Here is a 20966-nt window from a genome sequence, read left to right on the forward strand (position 1 = left end):
TACTGAGTGACTGAACACATACTTCTTTAAATCCCTGGGAAAATTCATGAGAGAAGCCATCTGGTCTTGGATTTTTCTTTTGGGGAGATTTTTGTTTATTAATTCAATCTCCTTATTAGTGATTGGTCTGTTTAGATTTTCTATTCCAGATTCAGTCTTATGTTTCATTTTTCTAAGACTTTTTCCATATCAGGGCTTTCCAGTTTGTAGGCATATAATTGTTCATAGTAGCTTCTTATGATCTTTTATATTTCTGTTGTGCCAGTTTTGAATGTCTCCTCTTTCATATATAATTTTGTTGTCTGAGTCCTGTCTTTTATCATTGGTTGGATAATTAAAGTTTTGACAATTTTGTTTATATTTTCAAAGAACCAATTATTTTGTTAATACTTTCTTTTGTTTTTCTCTTCTCTGTTTCATTTATTTCTGCTCTTATCTTTATTATTTTCTTCCTTCTATTAATTTTTGGCTCAGTTTGTTCTTCCTTGTCTAGTTCCTTGATGTGTAGAGTTAAATTATTTGAGATCTTACTTATTTCTCAATGTAGGTTTTTCTCTATAAACTTCCCTCTTGTAACTTCTTTTGTTGCATCCCATAACTTTTGGTATTTTGTGCTTCCATTTTCATACATCTCAAGATAATTTTTTATTCATCCTGTAATCTATGATCCATTGGTTGTTCAGGAGAGTGTTGCTTAACTTCCCTTTATTTGTTAATTTTCCAGGTTCCTCCTGTTATTGATTCCTATTTTTTACCATTGTGGTCAATGCTTGGTATGATGTCCATTTTCTTGAATTTGCTTAGACTTTTATGGCCTAATATATGGTCTATCTTAGAGAATATTTCTATGTGCTTGAGAATACGCTATTTTAGATAGAATACTCTGTATACATATGTTTGGTTCATTTAGTCTCTGTTGTTCAAGTTCACTCATTTGTCTTTGATTCTTTGTTTGGATGATCTATTATGGAGTCAGATATTAAAATTTCCAATTATTATTGTATTGCTATTTACTTCTCCTTTTAACATTTAGTTTTTATTTTATATATTTAGTGCTCAAATGTAGGGTGCATAAATATTTAGAACTCTTATATCTTGATGGACTGACCTCTTTATAATTATATAATGACCTTCTTTGTCATTTTTACCATTTTTAGTTTAAAATCTATTTGGTCTGAAATAAGTATGGCAGCTACTATTTTCTTTTCTTTTTGCTTATTATTTACTTGAGATATCCTTTTCTATACCATCATGCTCAATCCATGTGTATCTTGTAGACAGCATATCAATGGATCTTTTTGTTTGTCCTTTTAGCCATTCACTGTCTTTTGACTAAAAAGGTAATATGTTTTTGTTTAAAGTAATTATTGATAGGTGGTAATTACAATGGCCTTTTCATTGGTTTTGTTCTGGCAGTCTGGCTGTTTTGTAGATACTTTGTTTCTTGCTTCTTATCCTGTTCTTCTTTTTTCTTGTTTGTTGTCTTTTGGTATCAGATGTTTTGACTTTATCTTGTTTGTGTGTGTGTGTGTGTGCACACACATATGTAATCACTACAGGTTTCCTCCCTTATAATTACTATGAAGCCTACATAAAAATCTTAAAATTGTAACACTCGGTTTTAAACTGGTACCAACTTTGATAGGATTTATACAATTTACACTTTGACTTCTCCCCCTCGCATTTTTGGTTACTGATGTTATAGTTTATATATATTTTAATATTGTGCATCCAACAATAAGTTATTGTAGTTACATTTTTCACTGTTTATTTTTTAACTTTTAATCCAAAGTTGTAAGTGAATTACATGCTGCCATACCATATTACAGAATCTAACTACCATCACAAGTGAGGTTTTTTTTAAAATATACTGTCCATTGTACTTTTATTGTGCACAGTAAGCTATATCTAGAGCGGCTTTTAAGGCAAATTAACAATGCTGTGGTTCAGTCACTCAGTTGTGTCTGATTCTTTGTGACCCCATGAACTTCAGCACACCAGGCTCCCCTGTCCTTCGCTATCTCCCAGAGTTTGCTCAAACTCATGTCCGTTGAGTTGGTCATGCCATCCAACCATCTCATCCTCTGCCACCCACTTCTCCTCTTGCCTTCAGTCTTTCTCAGCAACATGATTTTTTTCCAATGAGTCAGCTCTTCGCATCAGGTGACCAAAGTACTGGAGTTTCAGATTCAGCATCAGTCCTTCCAAAGAATATTCAGGGTTGATTTTCTTTAGGTTGACTGATTTGATCTCTGTGTCATCCAAGAGACTCTCAAGAGTCTTCTCCAACACCACAGTTCAAAAGCATCAATTCTTCAGTGCTCAGACTTCTTTATAGTCCAACTCTCACATTCATACATGACTCCTGGAAAAACCATAGCTTTGACTATACAGACTTTTGTCAGCAAGTGATGTACTTTTTAATATGCTGTCTGGGTTCATCATAGCCTTCCTTCCAAGGAGCAAGCATTTTTTTTTTTTAATAGAATGTTTTCTTCATTTATTTATTTATTTTTTTTTAAATTTTACAACACTGTATTGGTTTGGCCATACATTGACATGAATCCACCATGGGTGTACATGAGTTCCCAATCCTGAACCCCCCTCCTACCACCCTCCCCATATCATCTCTCTGGGTCAACCCAGTGCACCAGCCCCAAGCATCCTGTATCCTGTATCGATCTTAGTCTGGCAATTCATTTCTTACATGATAGTATACATGTTTCAATGCCATTCTCCCAAATCATCCCACCCTCTTCCTCTCCCTGAGAGTCCAAAAGTCTGTTCTATACATCTGTGTCTCTTTTGCTGTCTTGCATACAGGGTTATCATTACCATCTTTCTAAATTCCATATATATGTGTTAGTATACTGTATTGGTGTTTTTCTTTCTGGCTTACTTCACTCTGTATAATCGGCTCCAGTTTCATCCACCTCATTAGAATGGATTCAAATGTTTTCTTTTTAATGGCTGAGTAATACTCCATTGTGTTTATGTACCACAGCTTTCTTATCCATTCATCTGCTGATGGACATCTAGGTTGCTTCCATATCCTGGCTCTTATAAACAGTGCTGCGATGAACATTGGGGTACACGTGTCTCTTTCAATTCTGGTTTCCTCAGTGTGTATGCCCAGAAGTAGGATTGCTGGGTCATAAGGCAGTTCTATTTCCAGTTTTTTAAGGAATCTCCACACTGTTCTCCATAGCGGCTGTACTTGTTTGCATTCCCACCAACAGTGTAAGAGGGTTCCCTTTTCTCCACACCCTTTCCAGCATTTATTGCTTGTAGACTTTTGGATCGCAGCCATTCTGACTGGTGTGAAATGATATCTCATTGTGGTCTTGATTTGCTTTCTCTGATAATGAGTGATGTTGAGCATCTTTTCATGTGTTTGTTAGCCATCTGCATGTCTTCTTTGGAGAAATGACTATTTAGTTCTTTGGCCCATTTTTTGGTTGGGTCGTTTATTTTTCTGGAATTGAGCTGCAGGAGTTGCTTGTATATTTTTGAGTTTAGTTGTTTGTCAGTTGCTTCATTTGCTATTATTTTCTCCCATTCCAAAGGCCATCTTTTCACCTTGCTTATAGTTTCGTTTGTTGTGCAGAAGCTTTTAATTTTAATTAGATCCCATTTGTTTATTTTTGCTTTTATTTCCAGTACTCTGGGAGGTGGATCATAGAGGATCCTGCTGTGGTTTATGCTGGAGAGTGTTTTGCCTGTGTTCTCCTCTAGGAGTTTTATAGTTTCTGATCTTACATTTAGATCTTTAATCCATTTTGAGTTTATTTTTGTGTATGGTGTTAGAATGTGTTCTAGTTTCATTCTTTTACAAGTGGTTGACCAGTTTTCCCAGCACCACTTGTTAAAGAGATTGTCTTTAATCCATTGTATATTCTTGCCTTCTTTGTAGAAGATAAGGTGTCCATAGGTATGTGGATTTATCTCTGGGCTTTCTATTTTGTTCCATTGGTCTATATTTCTGTCTTTGTGCCAGTACCATACTGTCTTGATGGCTGTGGCTTTGTAGTAGAGCCTGAAGTCAGGCAGGTTGATTCCTCCAGTTCCATTCTTCTTTCTCAAGATTGCTTTGGCTATTCGAGGATTTTTGTATTTCCATACAAATTGTGAGATTATTTGTTCTAGCTCTGTGAAAAATACCGCTGGTAGGTTGATAGGGATTACATTGAATCTGTAGATTGCTTTGGGTAGTATACTCATTTTCACTATATTGATTCTTCCGATCCATGAACATGGTATATTTCTCCATCTATTAGTGTCCTCTTTGATTTCTTTCACCAGTGTTTTATACTTTTCTATATACAGGTCTTTAGTTTCTTTAGGTAGATATATTCCTAAGTATTTTATTTTCGTTGCAATGGTGAATGGAATTGTTTCCTTAATTTCTTTTTCTACTTTCTCATTATTAGTGTATAGGAATGCAAGGGATTTCTGTGTGTTGATTTTATATCCTGCAACTTTACTATATTCATTGATTAGTAATTTTCTGGTTGAGACATTAGGGTTTTCTTATAGAGGATCATGTCATCTGCAAACAGTGAGAGTTTTACTTCTTCTTTTCCAATTTGGATTCCTTTTATTTCTTTTTCTGCTCTTATTGCTGTGGCCAAAACTTCCAGAACTATGTTGAATAGTAGTGGTGAGAGTGGGCACCCTTGTCTTGCTCCTTACTTTAGGGGAAATGCTTTCAGTTTTTCACCATTGAGGATAATGTTTGCTGTGCGTTTGTCATATATAGCTTTTATTATGTTGAGGTATGTTCCTTCTATTCCTGCTTTCTGGAGATTTATTATCATAAATGAATGTTGAATTTTGTCAAAGGCTTTCTCTGTATCTATTGAGATAATCATATGGCTTTTATTTTTCAATTTGTTAATGTGGTGAATTACATTGATTGACTTGTGGATATTGAAGAATCCTTGCATCCCTGGGATAAAGCCCACTTGGTCATGGTGTATGATCTTTTTAATGTGTTGTTGGATTCTGACTGGTAGGATTTTGTTAAGGATTTTTGCATCTGTGTTCATCAGTGATATTGGCCTGTAGCTTTCTTTTTTTGTGACATCTTTGTCAGGTTTTGGTATTAGGGTGATGGTGGCCTCATAGAATGAGTTTGGAAGTTTTCCTTCCTCTGCAATTTTCTGGAAGAGTTTGAGTAGTATAGGTGTTAACTCTTCTCTAAATTTTTGGTAGAATTCAGCTGTGAAGCCGTCTGGACCTGGGCTTTTGTTTGCTTGAAGATTTCTGATTACAGTTTCAATATCCGTGCTTGTGATGGGTCTGTTAAGATTTTCTATTTCTTCCTGGTTTAGTTTTGGAAAGTTGTACTTTTCTAAGAATTTGTCCATTTCTTCCACAGAAAATTAACAAAGAAACACAAACTTTAAATGATACAATAGACCAGTTAGACCTAATTGATATCTATAGGACATTTCACCCCAAAACAATGAATTTCATCTTTTTCTCAAGTGCTCATGGAAACTTCTCCAGGATAGATTACATCCTGGACCATAAATCTAGCCTTGATAAGTTCAAAAAAATTGAAATCATTCCAAGCATCTTTTCTGACCATAATGCATTAAGATTAGATCTCAATTACAGAAGAAAAACTATTAAACATTCCAACATATGGAGGCTGAACAACACACCGCTGAATAACCAACAAATCACAGAAGAAACCAAAACAGAAATCAAAATATGCATAGAAATGAATGAAAATGAAAACAACAACCCCAAACCTGTGGGACACTGTAAAAGCAGTGCTAAGGGGAAAGTTCATAGCAATACAGGCATACCTCAAGAAACAAGAAAAAAGTCAAATAACCTAACTGTACACCTAAAGCAACTAGAAAAGGAAGAAATGGAGAACCTCAGGGTTAGTAGAAGGAAAGGAATCTAAAAATTAGGGCAGAAATAAATGCAAAAAAAAAAAAGAGAGAGAGAGAGACCATAGCAAAAATCAACAAAGCCAAAAGCTGGTTCTTTTAAAGGATAAATAAAATTGACAAACCATTAGCCAGACTCATCAAGAAACAAAGGGAGAAAAATCAAATCAATAAAATTAGAAATGAAAATGGAGAGATCACAACAGACAACACAGAAATACAAAGAATCATAAGAGACTACTATCAGCAATTATATGCCAATAAAATGGACAACATGGAAGAAATGCACAAGTGAGTTTTAAACTACCTTGTTTCATGTCCTTTTAGTTCCATTCAAAGAACTCCCTTTAGCTTTTCTTGAAAGGCAGATTAATGCCAATGGACTCCTTAAATTTGTGGTTATTTGGGAAAATTATCTCTCCTTTATATCTGAAGGACAGCTTTTCCAGTTATAGAATTCCTGGTCAACAGATTTTTCATTTGATATTTTAAATATATTATCCCATTCTTTCCTGTCTTGAAAATGTTTCTGTGAGAAATATACTGATACTATTATGTGGTTCCCTTGTATGTAACTTTTCCCTCTGTCTCTTTTTCTACTTCCAAAATTCTTTAATTTGAAATTTTAACTTGAAAAAGAAGTTATTTTATAATCCATCACAGTTTTACACATTTTGAAGCCAACTGTAACTGTTGACAATGAAGCTGAAAAACATGAATTCTTCAAACTGCCATCATCAAATTGGAGATATATGAAAAAAAAATTGCAAGTACAGCAATATATGTGCATAAGTCAAGGTGCAATGAAACATACATTTCTAGCTTATTTATTCTTTAAGTTGGTTTTCTGTATCAATATCCAGCATAAAAATATACCAAGGGACTTCCCTGGTGGTCCACTGGCTAAGACTGGGGGCACAGGTTCGATCCCTGGTCCAGGAACTAGATCCCAGGTGCCAAGACTAAGACCCAGTGCAGCCAAATGAACAAAAGTAAAAATAAATTTCAAAATAAAAAATATAAATCAAGATACTGTGTCATTGAAAAGTGACACTGAATAACCCATCTCCAACCAAACATCTTTAAAATAGTTTCAGTAATAATATGTAGCTTTTAGTGCTGGCAACATGAACTTCCATTATATACATGAAATAATAAGCGTCTATGTTTCAGAGTTAGTTCTGTGTGGAACTATACTCTGATGTCACAGTTGTGGTGAAAAGAAAACTTTCTGCACTGGATAACCCAGGTCAAAGAGGTTGGACCAGAAGGAAATTAATGTCCTGCTTCCTTTACTAAGAAAGTCTTGCTATGAAAAAATCAGTCAAAATAAGCAATGTGCTGAGTGACAGAAAAATTGTAAATAAAGGGTAATGCATTAAGTTTTAGATAATTCTTTCTTTACTATTATAATGTGGAAGATGAATTATAAATGACTTTCACTGCATATTGAGGCACAATGATTGTGGAGAAGGAAAGCTGAGAATGCTTAATCTATTTATAGAACAAAAGCTTAATGTTCCTGAAAGATAAGAATTCTGTTGGATCTCATCTTGTTAAAGGGGTAAATTGGACAGCTGGATTTGCTTATTGGTCTGCTATCCTTGGTGATAATGATATCCTTATAATGATGCTAATACTTCTAGGCAAGGAAGAGGTGTAGTATGATTTTGAATGGCAGATAAGATCAAAGGACAAGAACAAAAGGTACACGCTTAGAAGAACAGAGTTCCTACACATGGTTATGACGTGTTTCATAATTTAAAAACAATGATCAAAAGGTTACAAACTTGAAATTTCAAAACTATAAATCACCAAACACCTTCTGGATTTTGGCAGCATTTTTGCATTGTATTTTCCATGGAAAGAAGATCTTTACATGGGAAATCTATGGACTGACATTCATTCCTTTCATTGAGAGATAATTTAGATTAAATTATAACTTTGTAGAGTGAGTTTTTGGAAGTGGTTACTGAAGAAGGATTAAATCTGAATTTTGAAAAAAAAATAAAAATAAAAAATAAAAAAAAAAGAAAAAGAAGTTATTAATAAAGTGTCTGTATTGTTGTCTTTTGGGCCTTATGGATCTGAATGAATATGAATCTCATTTCTCTCCCAAGGTTATGAAGTTTTCAGCCATTATTGCTTTAAATATACTTTGCCCCTTTCTCTTTCCTTCTGGAATTCCTATAAGGCAGATGTTGTTTCCTTTGATTGTGTACGTAAGTCCCGCTGGCTTTTTCTCTTTCTTTTACCTTCCATTCCTCTGCTTAGATAATTTCAAGTGCCTTACAGGTCATTTATTCTTCTGCATGATTGGGTTTGCTTTTGAAGCTATTGAATTCTTCAGTCATTGTACTTTTTCAGGTCTAGGATTTCTGGGGGTTTTCTTTGCTTTGTTAGGGCAGGTGGGTCTTGCTTCCAGGGTCTATTTTGTGGTGAAGCTACAGCCTGAGATCTAAGGTTGAGGGGCTGCCATAGACCAAGAACAGCTGGAAAGGACTGCTGGCTCAGTTCTCTGCCCATGTGAGGCTGTAAGGTTCTCTGGCTGGGGTTACTAGATGGTCAGAACTGGGTAGTATCCTCAGCAGTTATCTTGCCTGACCTGGCAAGGCAATAGAAAAGTTCTCCAGTACTTCATGGCTTGTTGTTTGGGGACCTGAATCAAACAAGACTGGACACTGAATTCCCTGGCCAGGTGGGGCCACTCCTTTTGTTCTACAGGCAGGGAAGCCACATGCTGGCTCTGTGTTCAAATGCCACTCTAAGCAGAGCTATTGGATAAGATATGCAACTTCCTATCAAAGTGCCCTGATAGGTTTCCTGGTACGGTGGGCAAGGCTATAAATTAATTTTCTTGTCAGGCTGAGTAGAATAATCAGATCCAAGGTTGGCAAGGATCTTTGCAATTCTGACTCAGGCCAACCCATGCACCAAGTTTCCTGGCTAAATGGGGCCACTGGACTGGGAGATGATCACCTGTGTTTGCCAGTCTCTTGGTGTTGCTGGGTTAGTTTTTACATGTTCCAGCCAGGATTTCTGGTATGGAAGGGCTGGAAGTGAGAGAGACTGTGAATTAGCTGCTTTGTGTGGGCAGAGAGAGGGAATCGGTTCAGTCTAGAAAAACTCTATTTGAGGTCTTGACTCAAGCTAACCCTCACCCCAAATTCCCTGGCTGAGTGGTGTGCTCTGTGGATGATCAGCTCTGCCTACTGTACTCTCTTGTTCAGTGTCATTGGGTTACACAGCTTATCAGGTTTTCCAACCATGCTTTCCCTGTGAGGTGAGGCCAGAGTAGAATCCCAAGCAGCAGCCAATAATCCTGGGGGCCCTGGGCTCTTTTTTTTCCATTGGAGGACATGTAGGGTCAGTGGAACCCTTTTGCTGTGTTGCTGCCCTTGTCTGGGAGACAGGCAATGTGCCAAGCATGTAGCTGCTCCTCTTACCCTTCTTATGCAGTGCCTCAGTCTCTGTGGTGCAGGGGAGTGCTTCAGCCTCACCTCTGTCTTCTAGGATTTTCTCAACAGTGTCTTGTTTATGAATAGTTGTTGGTTCAACTTGTGAAGGGGAATGAAGTCAGGAACAAGGCCTGACATGATCTATGTTGCTGTCTTGGTGACTTCCTACCATTTAAAATTTGTTTTGACTTAGTGTTTGGTTGGCTGCTATTAACTTTTTGACCTTTCCAGAGTTCTGGAAAAATTGGTTGTGAATGTTGGGGTTTTTTCAGTGTTTCACTGGAACATCAAGATCTTGGAGGTATCTAGTAATCATTTTTCTCAAGTGTGTGTTGTTTTTAAACCTCCCTTTAGCATTGTGGTGGGACAGTTATTAACTGAGAAGAAACAACTCCCTGAGTCTTTTGTATAACTCAGAGTTTAAAAAGTAGTGTTTTCCTTTGTTTTCAAAAACAGGCTAGTCTATGTCCTATTAGAAGTCCTCCTGTTTCAGACACTGCAAGGCACTTCATGGCTCTTAATATTTACAAAAACCTGGTGAGATCCGTGTCTTTATTTTTACAAATGAAGTAACTACGGAGAAGAAAGTAGCTTATCTAAAGTGGAGATAGGTGATTAGGCTAATGTTAAAACACAGAAATGTCTGAATTTTCAGAACTGTTTTTAAAAAATACGTCCAAACTATCTCAGATTATGATGGGGAAGGTGAGAGATGATTTGTTGTTTAAAAAGTTCTCATTGTGACTGTAAGGTATAGTTAATTTTAAGAACCACTGCACTTAACATCCAGAGAAGGCAATGGCAACTCACTCCAGTACTCTTGCCTGGAAAATCCCATGGATGGAGGAGCCTGGTAGGCTTCATACAGTTCATGGGGTCGCTAAGAGTTGGACACGACTGAGCCACTTCACTTTCACTTTTCACTTTCATGCACTGGAGAAGGAAATGGCAACCCACTCCAGTGTTCTTGCCTAGAGAATCCCAGGGACGGAGGAGCCTGGTAGGCTGCCGTCTATGGGGTCGCACAGAGTCGGACACGACTGAAGTGACTTAGCAGCAGCAGTAGCAGCAGCACTTTACATCTTGCTCCTACAGGAACAGCAGAATGGAGGTGAAATTCAAGGCAGGTCACTTTGTTTTAAATTAGGCCGCTAACCAAAATGTCCACATACTGCGAAGGGAGTAAGTAGAGTGACTAACCTGTCTAGGTTTGCTAGGGATTCCCCAATTTTAGTATTGAAAGTCCTGCATATTGGGAAATCTGTTAGTCCCAGAGAACCAAGATGGCTAGTCATCCCTACCAGTCATATATTTACAAAATTTAATGATCTGTAATAGCCTTTTTTTGGGGGGGGGGGCAGGCTATACTGTGCAGCATAAGGGATCTTAGTTCCCCAAACAGGGGTCAAACCCATGCATGTCTTGAGAGCATGGAGTCTTTTTTTTTTTTTAATTTTGGCTGAACCATCTTCGTTACTGAGTGGGTTTTCTCTAGTTGCGGCAAGCAGTGGCTAATCACTAGCTGTGTGGTGCTCAGGCTTCTCATTGTGGTGGCATCTCTGCTGTAGAGCATGGGCCATAGGTCATGTGCGCTCAGAAACTGCAGCTTGCAGGCTCTAGAGCACAGACTCAATAGTTGTGGCTCATGAGCTTAGTGGTTCTGTGGCATATAGGATCTTCCCAGATCATGGACTGAACTTGTGTCTTCTGCATTGGCAGGCAGATTCCTTACCACTGAGTCACCAGGGAAGCCCAGGAGTGTGGAGTCTTAACCACCAGACCACCAGGAAGTCCATGTAACAGCCTTTTTATAATTTTAAAATCTTAGTGTTCCTGAATAACTAGAGCACAATTAGTGAGTGAAGTCGCTCAGTCATGTCCGACTCTGTGCCCATGGACTGTAGCCTACCAGGCTCCTCTGCCCATGGGATTTTCCAGGCAATAGTACTAGAGTGGACTGCCATTATAGGGAGGTGGTATTTCTATGTATTCCTGTATAGCTTTGCTATAAGTCCAAATATATCCAGAAACATTCTTTGCTTTTCAGTGAATAAGCTATCAGTAAGTAGTTCTCACATTCTTACTTCACAAAGCCTTTAGTTTTGGAGAAATTTTTAAAGGGTGCCCTATCCTTTATCTATCTCCATACCTCCTGTCAAATGATGGGTGCCACTTTTTAACCATTGAGGTCCTAATAACAAATTTTTAAAAAACGTGTAAATTATTTTTATTGCATCCTTAAATAATTACTGAGATTGTATTCATCTGCTGGTCACTATGTAACTTACCAAATCTTGGAATCAGATTGAACATTATCAACTCATATCCATACAGAATTTCATGTGGTATTTGCTTTTTATCACAGCAGCCTCTGAAAACCCAGCTTCAAAAATACATATCTTCTAAAGTTATGTCACATAATCTAATGTTGAAACTGAACAACCTTTGGGTATAAGTGCCAGTGGTTCTGACAAGGTGTCAAGTACTATTTTCCTTGAAAACTTAAAATGTCCCACAGTGCATCTGAGTTCACAGTGCTGCCACAGGGCATCTATGATCAGTTTGGGAACTGTGGTTCCATAGACATTTAATTCTGTCATGCAACCACTGCATGAAAATATTCAAATGAATAGACAACCTTAATGTTCTTTTGACATTTTGTAAGAAGCCTGTAAAATCTCTCTGGACTAATTCCGTGAAACTTATTCAAATTTAAAGGTATCATCAACATAAATGTTTTGTTTATGACTGTCTTACAGAATCTGCCTGTGACATTTCTGTTTAGCAGGTCACACTGAAATATCCAGGGCAGTGATCCTAAAGCACTATCTTAAAAAAATAATTTAATTGGAGGATAATTACTTTACCATATTGTGGTGGTTTTTTGCCATACATCTACATGAATCAGCCATAAGTGCACGTGTCCCCTATTCTGAAAGCCCCTCCCCGCATCCCTCTGGGTTGTCCCAGAGCACCGGCATTGAGTGCCCTGCTTCATGCATCAAGCTTGCCCTGGTCATCTATTTTACATGTGGTAATATACGTTTCAATTAAAGCACTATTCTTGATGAAAACTTGTTAGGGTTAGGTTTGGGCAGAAAAGAGTAAGAATCCACTGGTCTGGCGGACTGTGTTGTTAGAAATATCTCTGAATATCACTATCAGTTTTCTTCCATTAACATCCACTGATGACTTCTGGAAACTGTCACAGGAAGGGCAATTAACATTGTCTTCAGTGGTGCTCAGTCCATTCATAACACTACAGAGATAGTTCATTATTCTAGATAGTGGTCTGACTTACAAAGTATTTTTTAAAAACTGATGCATAATTATACAATAAAATACACAGATCTTTGGCTTTCTCTTTGAATGTATTCCTACCTTCTTTCATTTAATGATGTTTTCAGGTATACTTATTGTATACAATAGTTTATTTCTAATGTTGAGTAGTTTTCCATTGTATGAATCTACAACTCTATCCATTTTGGTTACAGTTTGGGGCTGTAATTAATAAGGCTCCTATCAATACTCTTATGTAAGCTTTTCTTATGAACATATTTTTATTTTCTTAGGTAAATACACCTAAGAGTGACACTGTTGAGTTGTATGCTTAGTAAATGTTTAATAAATTGATGAACAGTTTTCCAACACAGTTTTTCCATTTTACACTTCCATCTGTGATCTAGGAGTTTTCCAATGGCTTCACATTCTTGGCAGCATTTGCTGATATTAGTCTTTTTCAGTCATCCTAGTGGATGTGAACTGGTATATCACTGTAGTTTTTTTTGTTGTTGTTGTTTTTTGTTTTTTTTATCACTGTAGTTTTAATTTGTACTTCCCAGTAGACCTAAGATGTAGAATACTTTTTAAAAAAACATTAATTTTAAAATGAAACAAAGATGAATATTTTTAATGATAAAAGGTACAATTCACAAAGATGATATACATCATAAATCATGAGACACCTAACAACAAAGAAACAAAGATATATAAATCAAAAATCAATAAATTTAAGGGAAAGGAAAAAATATATATAATCTAATCATAGTGAGACATATTAACATTTCTCTGAGACTATCTTATCAAGTGCAGAAAAAATGAGACTAGGAGCATCTTGAATGATGTCATTAATAATTTATATATATTTCTATTTATATTCATTTATATTAATCTTATATCCTACACAAATATATTTAAAATTTTGTATCATATGTTATCAGATGTCCATAGGACATTTAGAAAAACCGGCAAAAACATAAATATTACTAAATTTCAAAAAGTAGCTGTTTTTTTGTGGTTCAGTTATAAATATACATATATATTACTTTTGAAATTATTTTCCACTATAGGTTATTATAAGATATTGACTATACTTCCCTGTGCTATACAGTAAACCTTTGTTGCTCATCTATTTTTTTAATTAGAAATGTAGCATTCTATTCATACTAAGTAAAACAAATGGAATCAAACTGTCATAAATTTTATGCAAAAATTAGTTTTCTAAAATATATATACTATACATATATATATCTATACAAAGGTTTCTCTACTACAATTAATAAAGGCTTGAGAAAGAACGTCAAAAAAAAATTAGAAAACTAATGGAAATGGGAGCACTGAATATGAAATAGAAGAAGTGAAACAAACTTTTAAAAGTAAAAGATCTTCATACAGTCCAGTTGTTTTTAAACATGGCTGCTCATTAGAAACATATCTGGAGCTCTGGTGAAAAAATAATACCTGAATATTTGTATTTTTAAAAAATTCCAAGATAATTATGATATGCATATGGATTTTAAAAAGTGATTACAGATTTTCTATTAAATTTCTGACATTGTACAGGAGACAGGGATCAAGACCATTCCCATGGAAAAGAAATGCAAAAAAGCAAAATGGCTGTCTGGGGAGGCCTTACAAATAGCTGTGAAAAGAAGAGAAGCCAAAAGCAAAGGAGAAAAGGAAACATATACCCATTTGAATGCAGAGTTCCAAAGAATAGCAAGGAGAGATAAGAAAGCCTTCCTCAGCGATCTATGCAAAGAAATAGAAGAAAACAACAGAATGGGAAAGACTAGAGATCTCTTCAAGAAAATTAGAGATACCAAGGGAACATTTCATGCAAAGATGGGCTCGATAAAGGACAGAAATGGTATGGACCTAACAAAGCAGAAGATATTAAGAAGAGATGTCAAGAATACACAGAAAAACTGTACGAAAAAGATCTTCATGACCAAGATAATCACGATGGTGTGATCACTCATCTAGAGCCAGACATCCTGGAATGTGAAGTCAAGTGGGCCTTAGGAAGCATCACTATGAACAAAGCTAGTGGAGGTGATGGAATTCCAGTGGAGCTATTTCAAATCCTGAGAGATGATGCTGTGAAAGTGCTTTACTCAATATGCCAGCACATTTGGAAAACTCAGCAGTGGCCACAGGACTGGAAAAGCTCAGTTTTCATTCCAATCCCAAAGAAAGGCAATGCCAAAGAATGCTCAAACTACTGCACAATTGCACTCACTTCACACACTAGTCAAGTAATGCTCAAAATTCTCCAAGCCAGGCTTCAGCAGTATGTGAACCGTGAGCTTCCAGATGTTCAAGCTGGTTTTAGAAAAGGCAGAGGAACCAGAAATCAAATTGCCAACATCTGCTGGATCATTGAAAAAGAAAAGAGTTCCAGAAAAACATCTATTTCTGCTTTATTGACTATGCCAAAGCCTTTCACTGTGTGGATCACAATAAACTGTGGAAAATTCTGAAGGAAATGGGAATATGAGACCACCTGACCTGCCTCTTGAGAAACCTATATGCAGGTCAGGAAGCAACAGTTAGAACTGGACATGGAACAACAGACTGGTTCCAAATAGGAAAAGGAGTACGTCAAGGCTGTATATTGTCACCCTGCTTATTTAACTTATATGCAGAATACATCATGAGAAACGCTGGGCTGGAGGAAGCACAAGCTGGAGTCGAGATTGCCAGGAGAAATTCCAATAACCTCAGATATGCAGATGACACCACCCTTATGGCAGAAACTGAAGAGGAACTCAAAAGCCTGTTGATGAAAGTGAAAGAGGAGAGTAAAAAAGTTGGCTTAAAGCTCAACATTCAGAAAACGAAGATCATGGCATCTGGTCCCATAACTTCATGGGAAATAGATGGGGAAATAGAAACAGTGTCAGACTTTATTTTTGGGGGCTCCAAAATCATTGCAGATAGTGACTGCAGCCATGAAATTAAAAGACGCTTACTCCTTGGAAGAAAAGTTATGACCAACCTAGATAGTATATTGAAAAGCAGAGGTATTACTTTGCCAACAAAGGTCTGTCTAGTCAAGGCTATGGTTTTTCCAGTGGTCATGTATGGATGTGAGTGTTGGACTGTGAAGAAGGCTGAGCACCGAAGAATTGATGCTTTTGAACTATGGTGTTGGAGAAGACTCTTGAGAGTCCCTTGGACTGCAAGGAGATCCAACCAGTCCATTCTAAAGGAGATCAGTCCTGGGTGTTCATTGGAAGGACTGGTGCTGAAGCTGAAACTCCAATACTTTGGTCACCTGATGCACAGAGCTGACTCATTCGAAAAGACCCTGATTTTCGGAGGGATTGTGAGCAGAAGGGGACGACAGAAGATGAAATGGCTGGATGGCATCACCGACTCAATGGATCCGAGTTTGAGTAAACTCTGGGAGTTGGTGATGGACAGGGAGGCCTGGCGTGCTGTGATTCAAGGGGTCGCAAAGAGTGAGACATATCTGAGCGACTGAACTGAAGTGAATACCAAAGACTTGATTACTGTAGCTTTATAGTAAGTCCTGAATTCAGAAAGAACAAGTCTTCCAATTTGTTATTCTGTTTTAAGATTGTTTTGGCTATTATAAGGTCTCTGTATATCTAGATAAACTTTAATTTTTATGTATTTTAATCAATCACTTTGTTCTTTTTTTTTTTAAAGCCTGATAGAATTTTGATAGGGACTGCATAACAATTGATATTAATCAATATTAGTAGAAGATACCTGAAACAATAACTGTGGTTTCCAATTCATAAACATGATGTCTATCTTTTTATTTAGGTTTACACATTTTTTTTCTCAGCAATTTGCATACTACTCAGTGCACCGTCTTTCTATAGATTTATTCCTAGATATGTGATGTTTTCCAGGCTACTGAAGTATTGTTTTAAAACTTGTTTCCAATTAGATCACTAGTACGTCCCTAGGCTTTGAGTTTTGTAAGATCTTGCTAAATTCTATTTTTTTTTTGGTAGAGTGCATAAGGTTTTCTATGTAAACAATCTTGTCACTTGAGAATAATGATTCAACTCTTGTGTTTTAATTTTTATGTCTCTTTCTTGATTGACTGCATGGTTAGGACCTACAGAACAATGCTGAGCAGAAAAGGTGAGAGGAGACCTCCTTGCATTAATACTTTACTATTAAGTATGATGCTAAATATGGATGTTCTTTTCCAGATGCTCTTTATTAAATAATTTATATTCTTGTTTTTGTACTGGGAAAGGGTGTTGAATTTTGTCCAATGCTTTTTCTGTAATCACTGGATAATCGAATGTTTTTCCTCTTTTATTCTGTTCATAGGTGAATTATACTGATTAAATTTCTAATGTTAAGCCGAACTTCTCTTCCTGGAATAAAACCTATTTGGTCATAATATATTATTATTTTCCTTTTTATATATTGTTGGGTTCAGTTTGCTAGTATTTGAAGGACTTTTATTTCTATATTCATGAGGAATATTGGTCTATTTTGTTGTAATATCTTTTTCAGATTTTAGAGAGTCATCTACGTAAAATAACCCAACTGTTCTGAGGTATATTTTCATGGCCACTGAAAAGTTCCTAAAAGCCATATAAAAAAGTAAAACCAAAAGGTAATTTATCTGATTCTGTAAAAATTTTACTTTCTTTAAGTGAACAAAAACCTGAAAAAATCCAGAGAAAGAACTGAGGTGTGAGGTAAGTTGTTAACTCAAAGGTTTGTTTTTGTTAGTTGGCGTTTCTCTTCTTCATTCCATTCCATTTCTTCATCCATTTCACAGTAACAGGAAAAAAACAAACAAACAAATAGGAACTCTGCATTGAGGATTAGGCAATCTTCACAAATGTTTTTGAATATCCTTAGTTACAGTATATGATGGATAAAAATCCTGAGATTCAAACCCCAAGCATAATGAAATTTCAAAACTACTGGGAATTTAAATCAGTTTGCAGTTTTAAAAGTAGTTGTAATATTTTCAATTGTACAAAAAGCAAGAGAAATCTCTCTACCCAAGTTAAAAATGTAAGGGATCATCTAACACACTTTTAATTACAAAGACAAAAATCATAGGGAAATTTCAGGTGTACACTTTTAACAATAAAAAATTATAAATTTAATAATAAAATATTTTCCACTTATATAAAAAATAAAGCTGTGTATAGACACGTGTACATACTTTTTAAGTAGAGAAAAGTTCTGAAAGGATAACAAAGTGAAAACAGCAGTTACTTCTGGGAATAATAATTGTGTAAGAAAACTTGACTTTTTTTAGCAATGGCTTGAATTTTCTAGATGAGATTCTGTTCTGTATAATTTGTATAACTAAAACAAACTTTAAACTGTTCATACCAGTGAGTCATGAATCTTCACTATAGTAGAAATCACATACCACTCTGCAAAAATTTATTACATGCAGCTTCAAAACTAGTGTTGATGATGTTAGAAGCCACATGCTTAAACTCTACATATAGAGTTCAAAGGCTGGTTCTTTATTCAAACTATTAAGCCGGACATATAATCAACTTTTTCCCGATTTATCTTTTGGGCAACAATTTGCAGAATACATTTAGGACTTCCTGAAAGTTATTTAAACAAATAGATTTAAGAAAAATTATCAGTAAACTTACTGTGAAAAATGTTCTCAATTTATTTTTGATTCAATGACCTTACGTCACATTCTTAATCACACACATTTTTAAAAAATGAATCATATTTTCTGAATATTTAAAATACTTATTTCCTCTCTAAGCCTACCACCACTGTGACACACACACAGAAAAGCATAACAAAAATAGTAGTAACTACCGAACAAGCAATAACTTAGTACACCAAAACTCATACACAAATTTAAAGAAAACGGCAAATGAGGAAAACTGTAACAGTGTGGGCACAAAGTCAGTTATCTTTTTGTTTTGTTTTAATTTTGGCCATACCATGTGGCTTGTGGGATCTTAATTCCCTGACCAGGGGTCAAACCCGTGCCCTCTGCAGTGAAAGTGCAGAGTCCTAACCACTGGGCTGCCAAACCATCAGTATCTTAAAATATAAAGCTCTTACAAATCCATAAGGAAAAAAGATACTTCAAAAAGAATTACATATGGCCAAGAAAACAAGAAGTCACTCTCTAATAGTCAATATAAATAATTAAAATAAGTTTTTTTTCACCTATTAAGTACAAATGAAAAAAATCCTGCTGGCAGAGATTCATTGGCTGTTCTCAGACTTGTGTTAGAACAATATACTGGTATAGATTCTGAAGCACAATCTGACAACCATTAGTAGCTTTAAAATGCCTTAATCAGAATACTTAATAAGTAATTCATTCCAATTAAGATTTTCATTTTAACTCATACAAATGAGTTAAAAGCAGAGATTGCTAAAATGAAGAGAACTAAAAGATGTTTTTATGGTTCAGGCCAGAAGACTCAGCAAAGCCAAAGCAGCTACAATAAGCTTCAAGTCCTTTCTTAAACTGGAAAAGTCATCAGAAGAATCAAACGGAAATATGTTAAACTCCTACTGTTCCTGTGTATTCAATTCCTGCAAACACTCATGAAGGGGAGGCTCAGTCTTTCGTGATACCAGAAGGCAGAAGATGGAGGGAATGGAGGGACACAGTGCTATGCTTTTGGTTTAGGGAATAAAGAAAAGGCAACACCTTTTTTCTTTTCTACAAGCAAAACAGCCAAGTGTGACTATATTAAAATCTCATTTTAGTACTTTCCTATAAAGTTTATTCAAATTCTTTAATTACTGATCTAAGATGGTCTAGGTGATATTCTTCTATGAAGGATTCTGCTTGATTCAAAGCTTTTATTTTCACCAGAATAAGAATTATTTCTTTGACTTCATCCCTGAAAAAAAACAACAAAGGGCATTTTCCCTCTTAGAAATGCAGTGTATAAGGGCACAGTGAAACATCAGTAGTTAATCTGAAACAAAAACTTTACCTGATGCCAATATCTAAAATATACTGTGTAAAGTATTTAGATGCTACCTTCTCCACATAATCATGAAATTCCATCAGAGACTATTAGTGGATATATTCTGGCAAATTTTAATGTGAATGACTATAAAAAAGTAGAAAAAGCACAGAAGAAATCTATCATTAGAAATCTGAACAGTGGTGTGCTGCTACCAGCAGTTTATATGGACTATCATGGTGGAAATATTTATCCCACAGATATAATCAGACGCTACAATTTGAGGGTTTTTTGTTTGTGATTTGAGGTGGTTTGCCAACACCACTGTATTCAAGTCCTTAAACATCTAGTGCTGTGAATGAGATCCAGCCACTGCTGGGTAAATGGCAGGGTGCAGATCTATACTTAACAAATGTTGAGATTTTGAAACGGCTAGGAAAATTAGAAAGACATGAAAAACATGCTTAAATAAAAGGCTTTTGACTTACAGTTTTAATTCTAAATTCCCCTGTGATACAGTTTTTTGGAAGTGCTTATTTTGGAAGAGATTTGCATTTAAACATATGAACTAATATGCCTGAGGTGTAAAATAGTGAGTGATTCTAAAGTTGCATATGAAAACATCTCCTAATTCTACAGTGACAGTCTCAGATTTTTAAAAGTAAAGTACAAATCTTTCTAAAAATTGCCAAGAACAGAAGCCTAAATAATGCTTACGGAGGTACAAATAAAATATGCATTACCTGATTTCATTTCTAGATAATTTACGTGCAGACTGCAGTAAAAACTGGATGAAATTCTCTAGCTGGGGAATGGATGTTCTCATGGCAGAGCTTTGGAACCACTTTTCTGGTAAATACGCTGCTATCTGATAATCAAAACACATGGTTGATTTTTAATGGCAGTTATTAACTAAGTACTTTAACATAATCTCATTTAATCCTTATACTACTCATGTTAAGATTCCTTGGAAGATCCCCTGGAGAAGGGAAAGACTAACCACTCTAGTATTCTGGCCTGGAGAATTCCATGAACTGTATAGTCCATGGGGTCACAAACACTCAGACACGACTGAACAACTTTGACACACACACTACTCATGTTGGTTGTATTATTCTTCCATATTCTTTTATTCATGGTTAAATAACTTTTGAGAATTTCCCTTTCTTTGTTAAGGTTTTATACTTTAAAAAATATCATATTTGGATACAAAAAGCTTAAAGGAGGCTACTCTTTATAAATAGTTACTAGTACTTGTAATACTTTCATTACTCTCTATTCCTGAGTGATTAAATTGTACAAAACATAATCTATAACTAAACACCAGAAATGTGTAGACACAAAACACTTAGTTAACAAACCTACATTTGGCCCTTTAACAATGCAGGGAGTTAGGGACA

General features: G+C 35.8%; 1 protein-coding gene across 4 annotated transcripts in view; it reads right to left on the minus strand.

Annotated features, from left to right (window-relative positions):
* Window positions 1–13245: 13245 nt before the first annotated feature.
* GCFC2 (GC-rich sequence DNA-binding factor 2) overlaps window positions 13246–20966 on the minus strand; it is an 81542-nt gene continuing 73821 nt past the window's right edge. For 3 of the 4 annotated variants that reach the window (XM_012170683.5, XM_042246106.2, XM_004005926.6), the window contains 2 exons: window positions 20310–20434; window positions 13246–19497 (listed from right to left, as the gene is read on the minus strand). In XM_012170683.5, coding sequence (XP_012026073.2) covers window positions 19377–19497; window positions 20310–20434 — 246 coding nt within the window. In that variant the 3' untranslated portion in view covers window positions 13246–19376. Of the gene's footprint in view, window positions 19498–19593; window positions 19714–20309; window positions 20435–20966 lie in introns of all 4 variants that reach the window. The other variant, XR_009599829.1, reaches the window with a different exon arrangement.

This window comes from Ovis aries, chromosome 3, assembly GCF_016772045.2.
Source record: "Ovis aries strain OAR_USU_Benz2616 breed Rambouillet chromosome 3, ARS-UI_Ramb_v3.0, whole genome shotgun sequence".
NCBI lineage: Eukaryota > Metazoa > Chordata > Mammalia > Artiodactyla > Bovidae > Ovis > Ovis aries.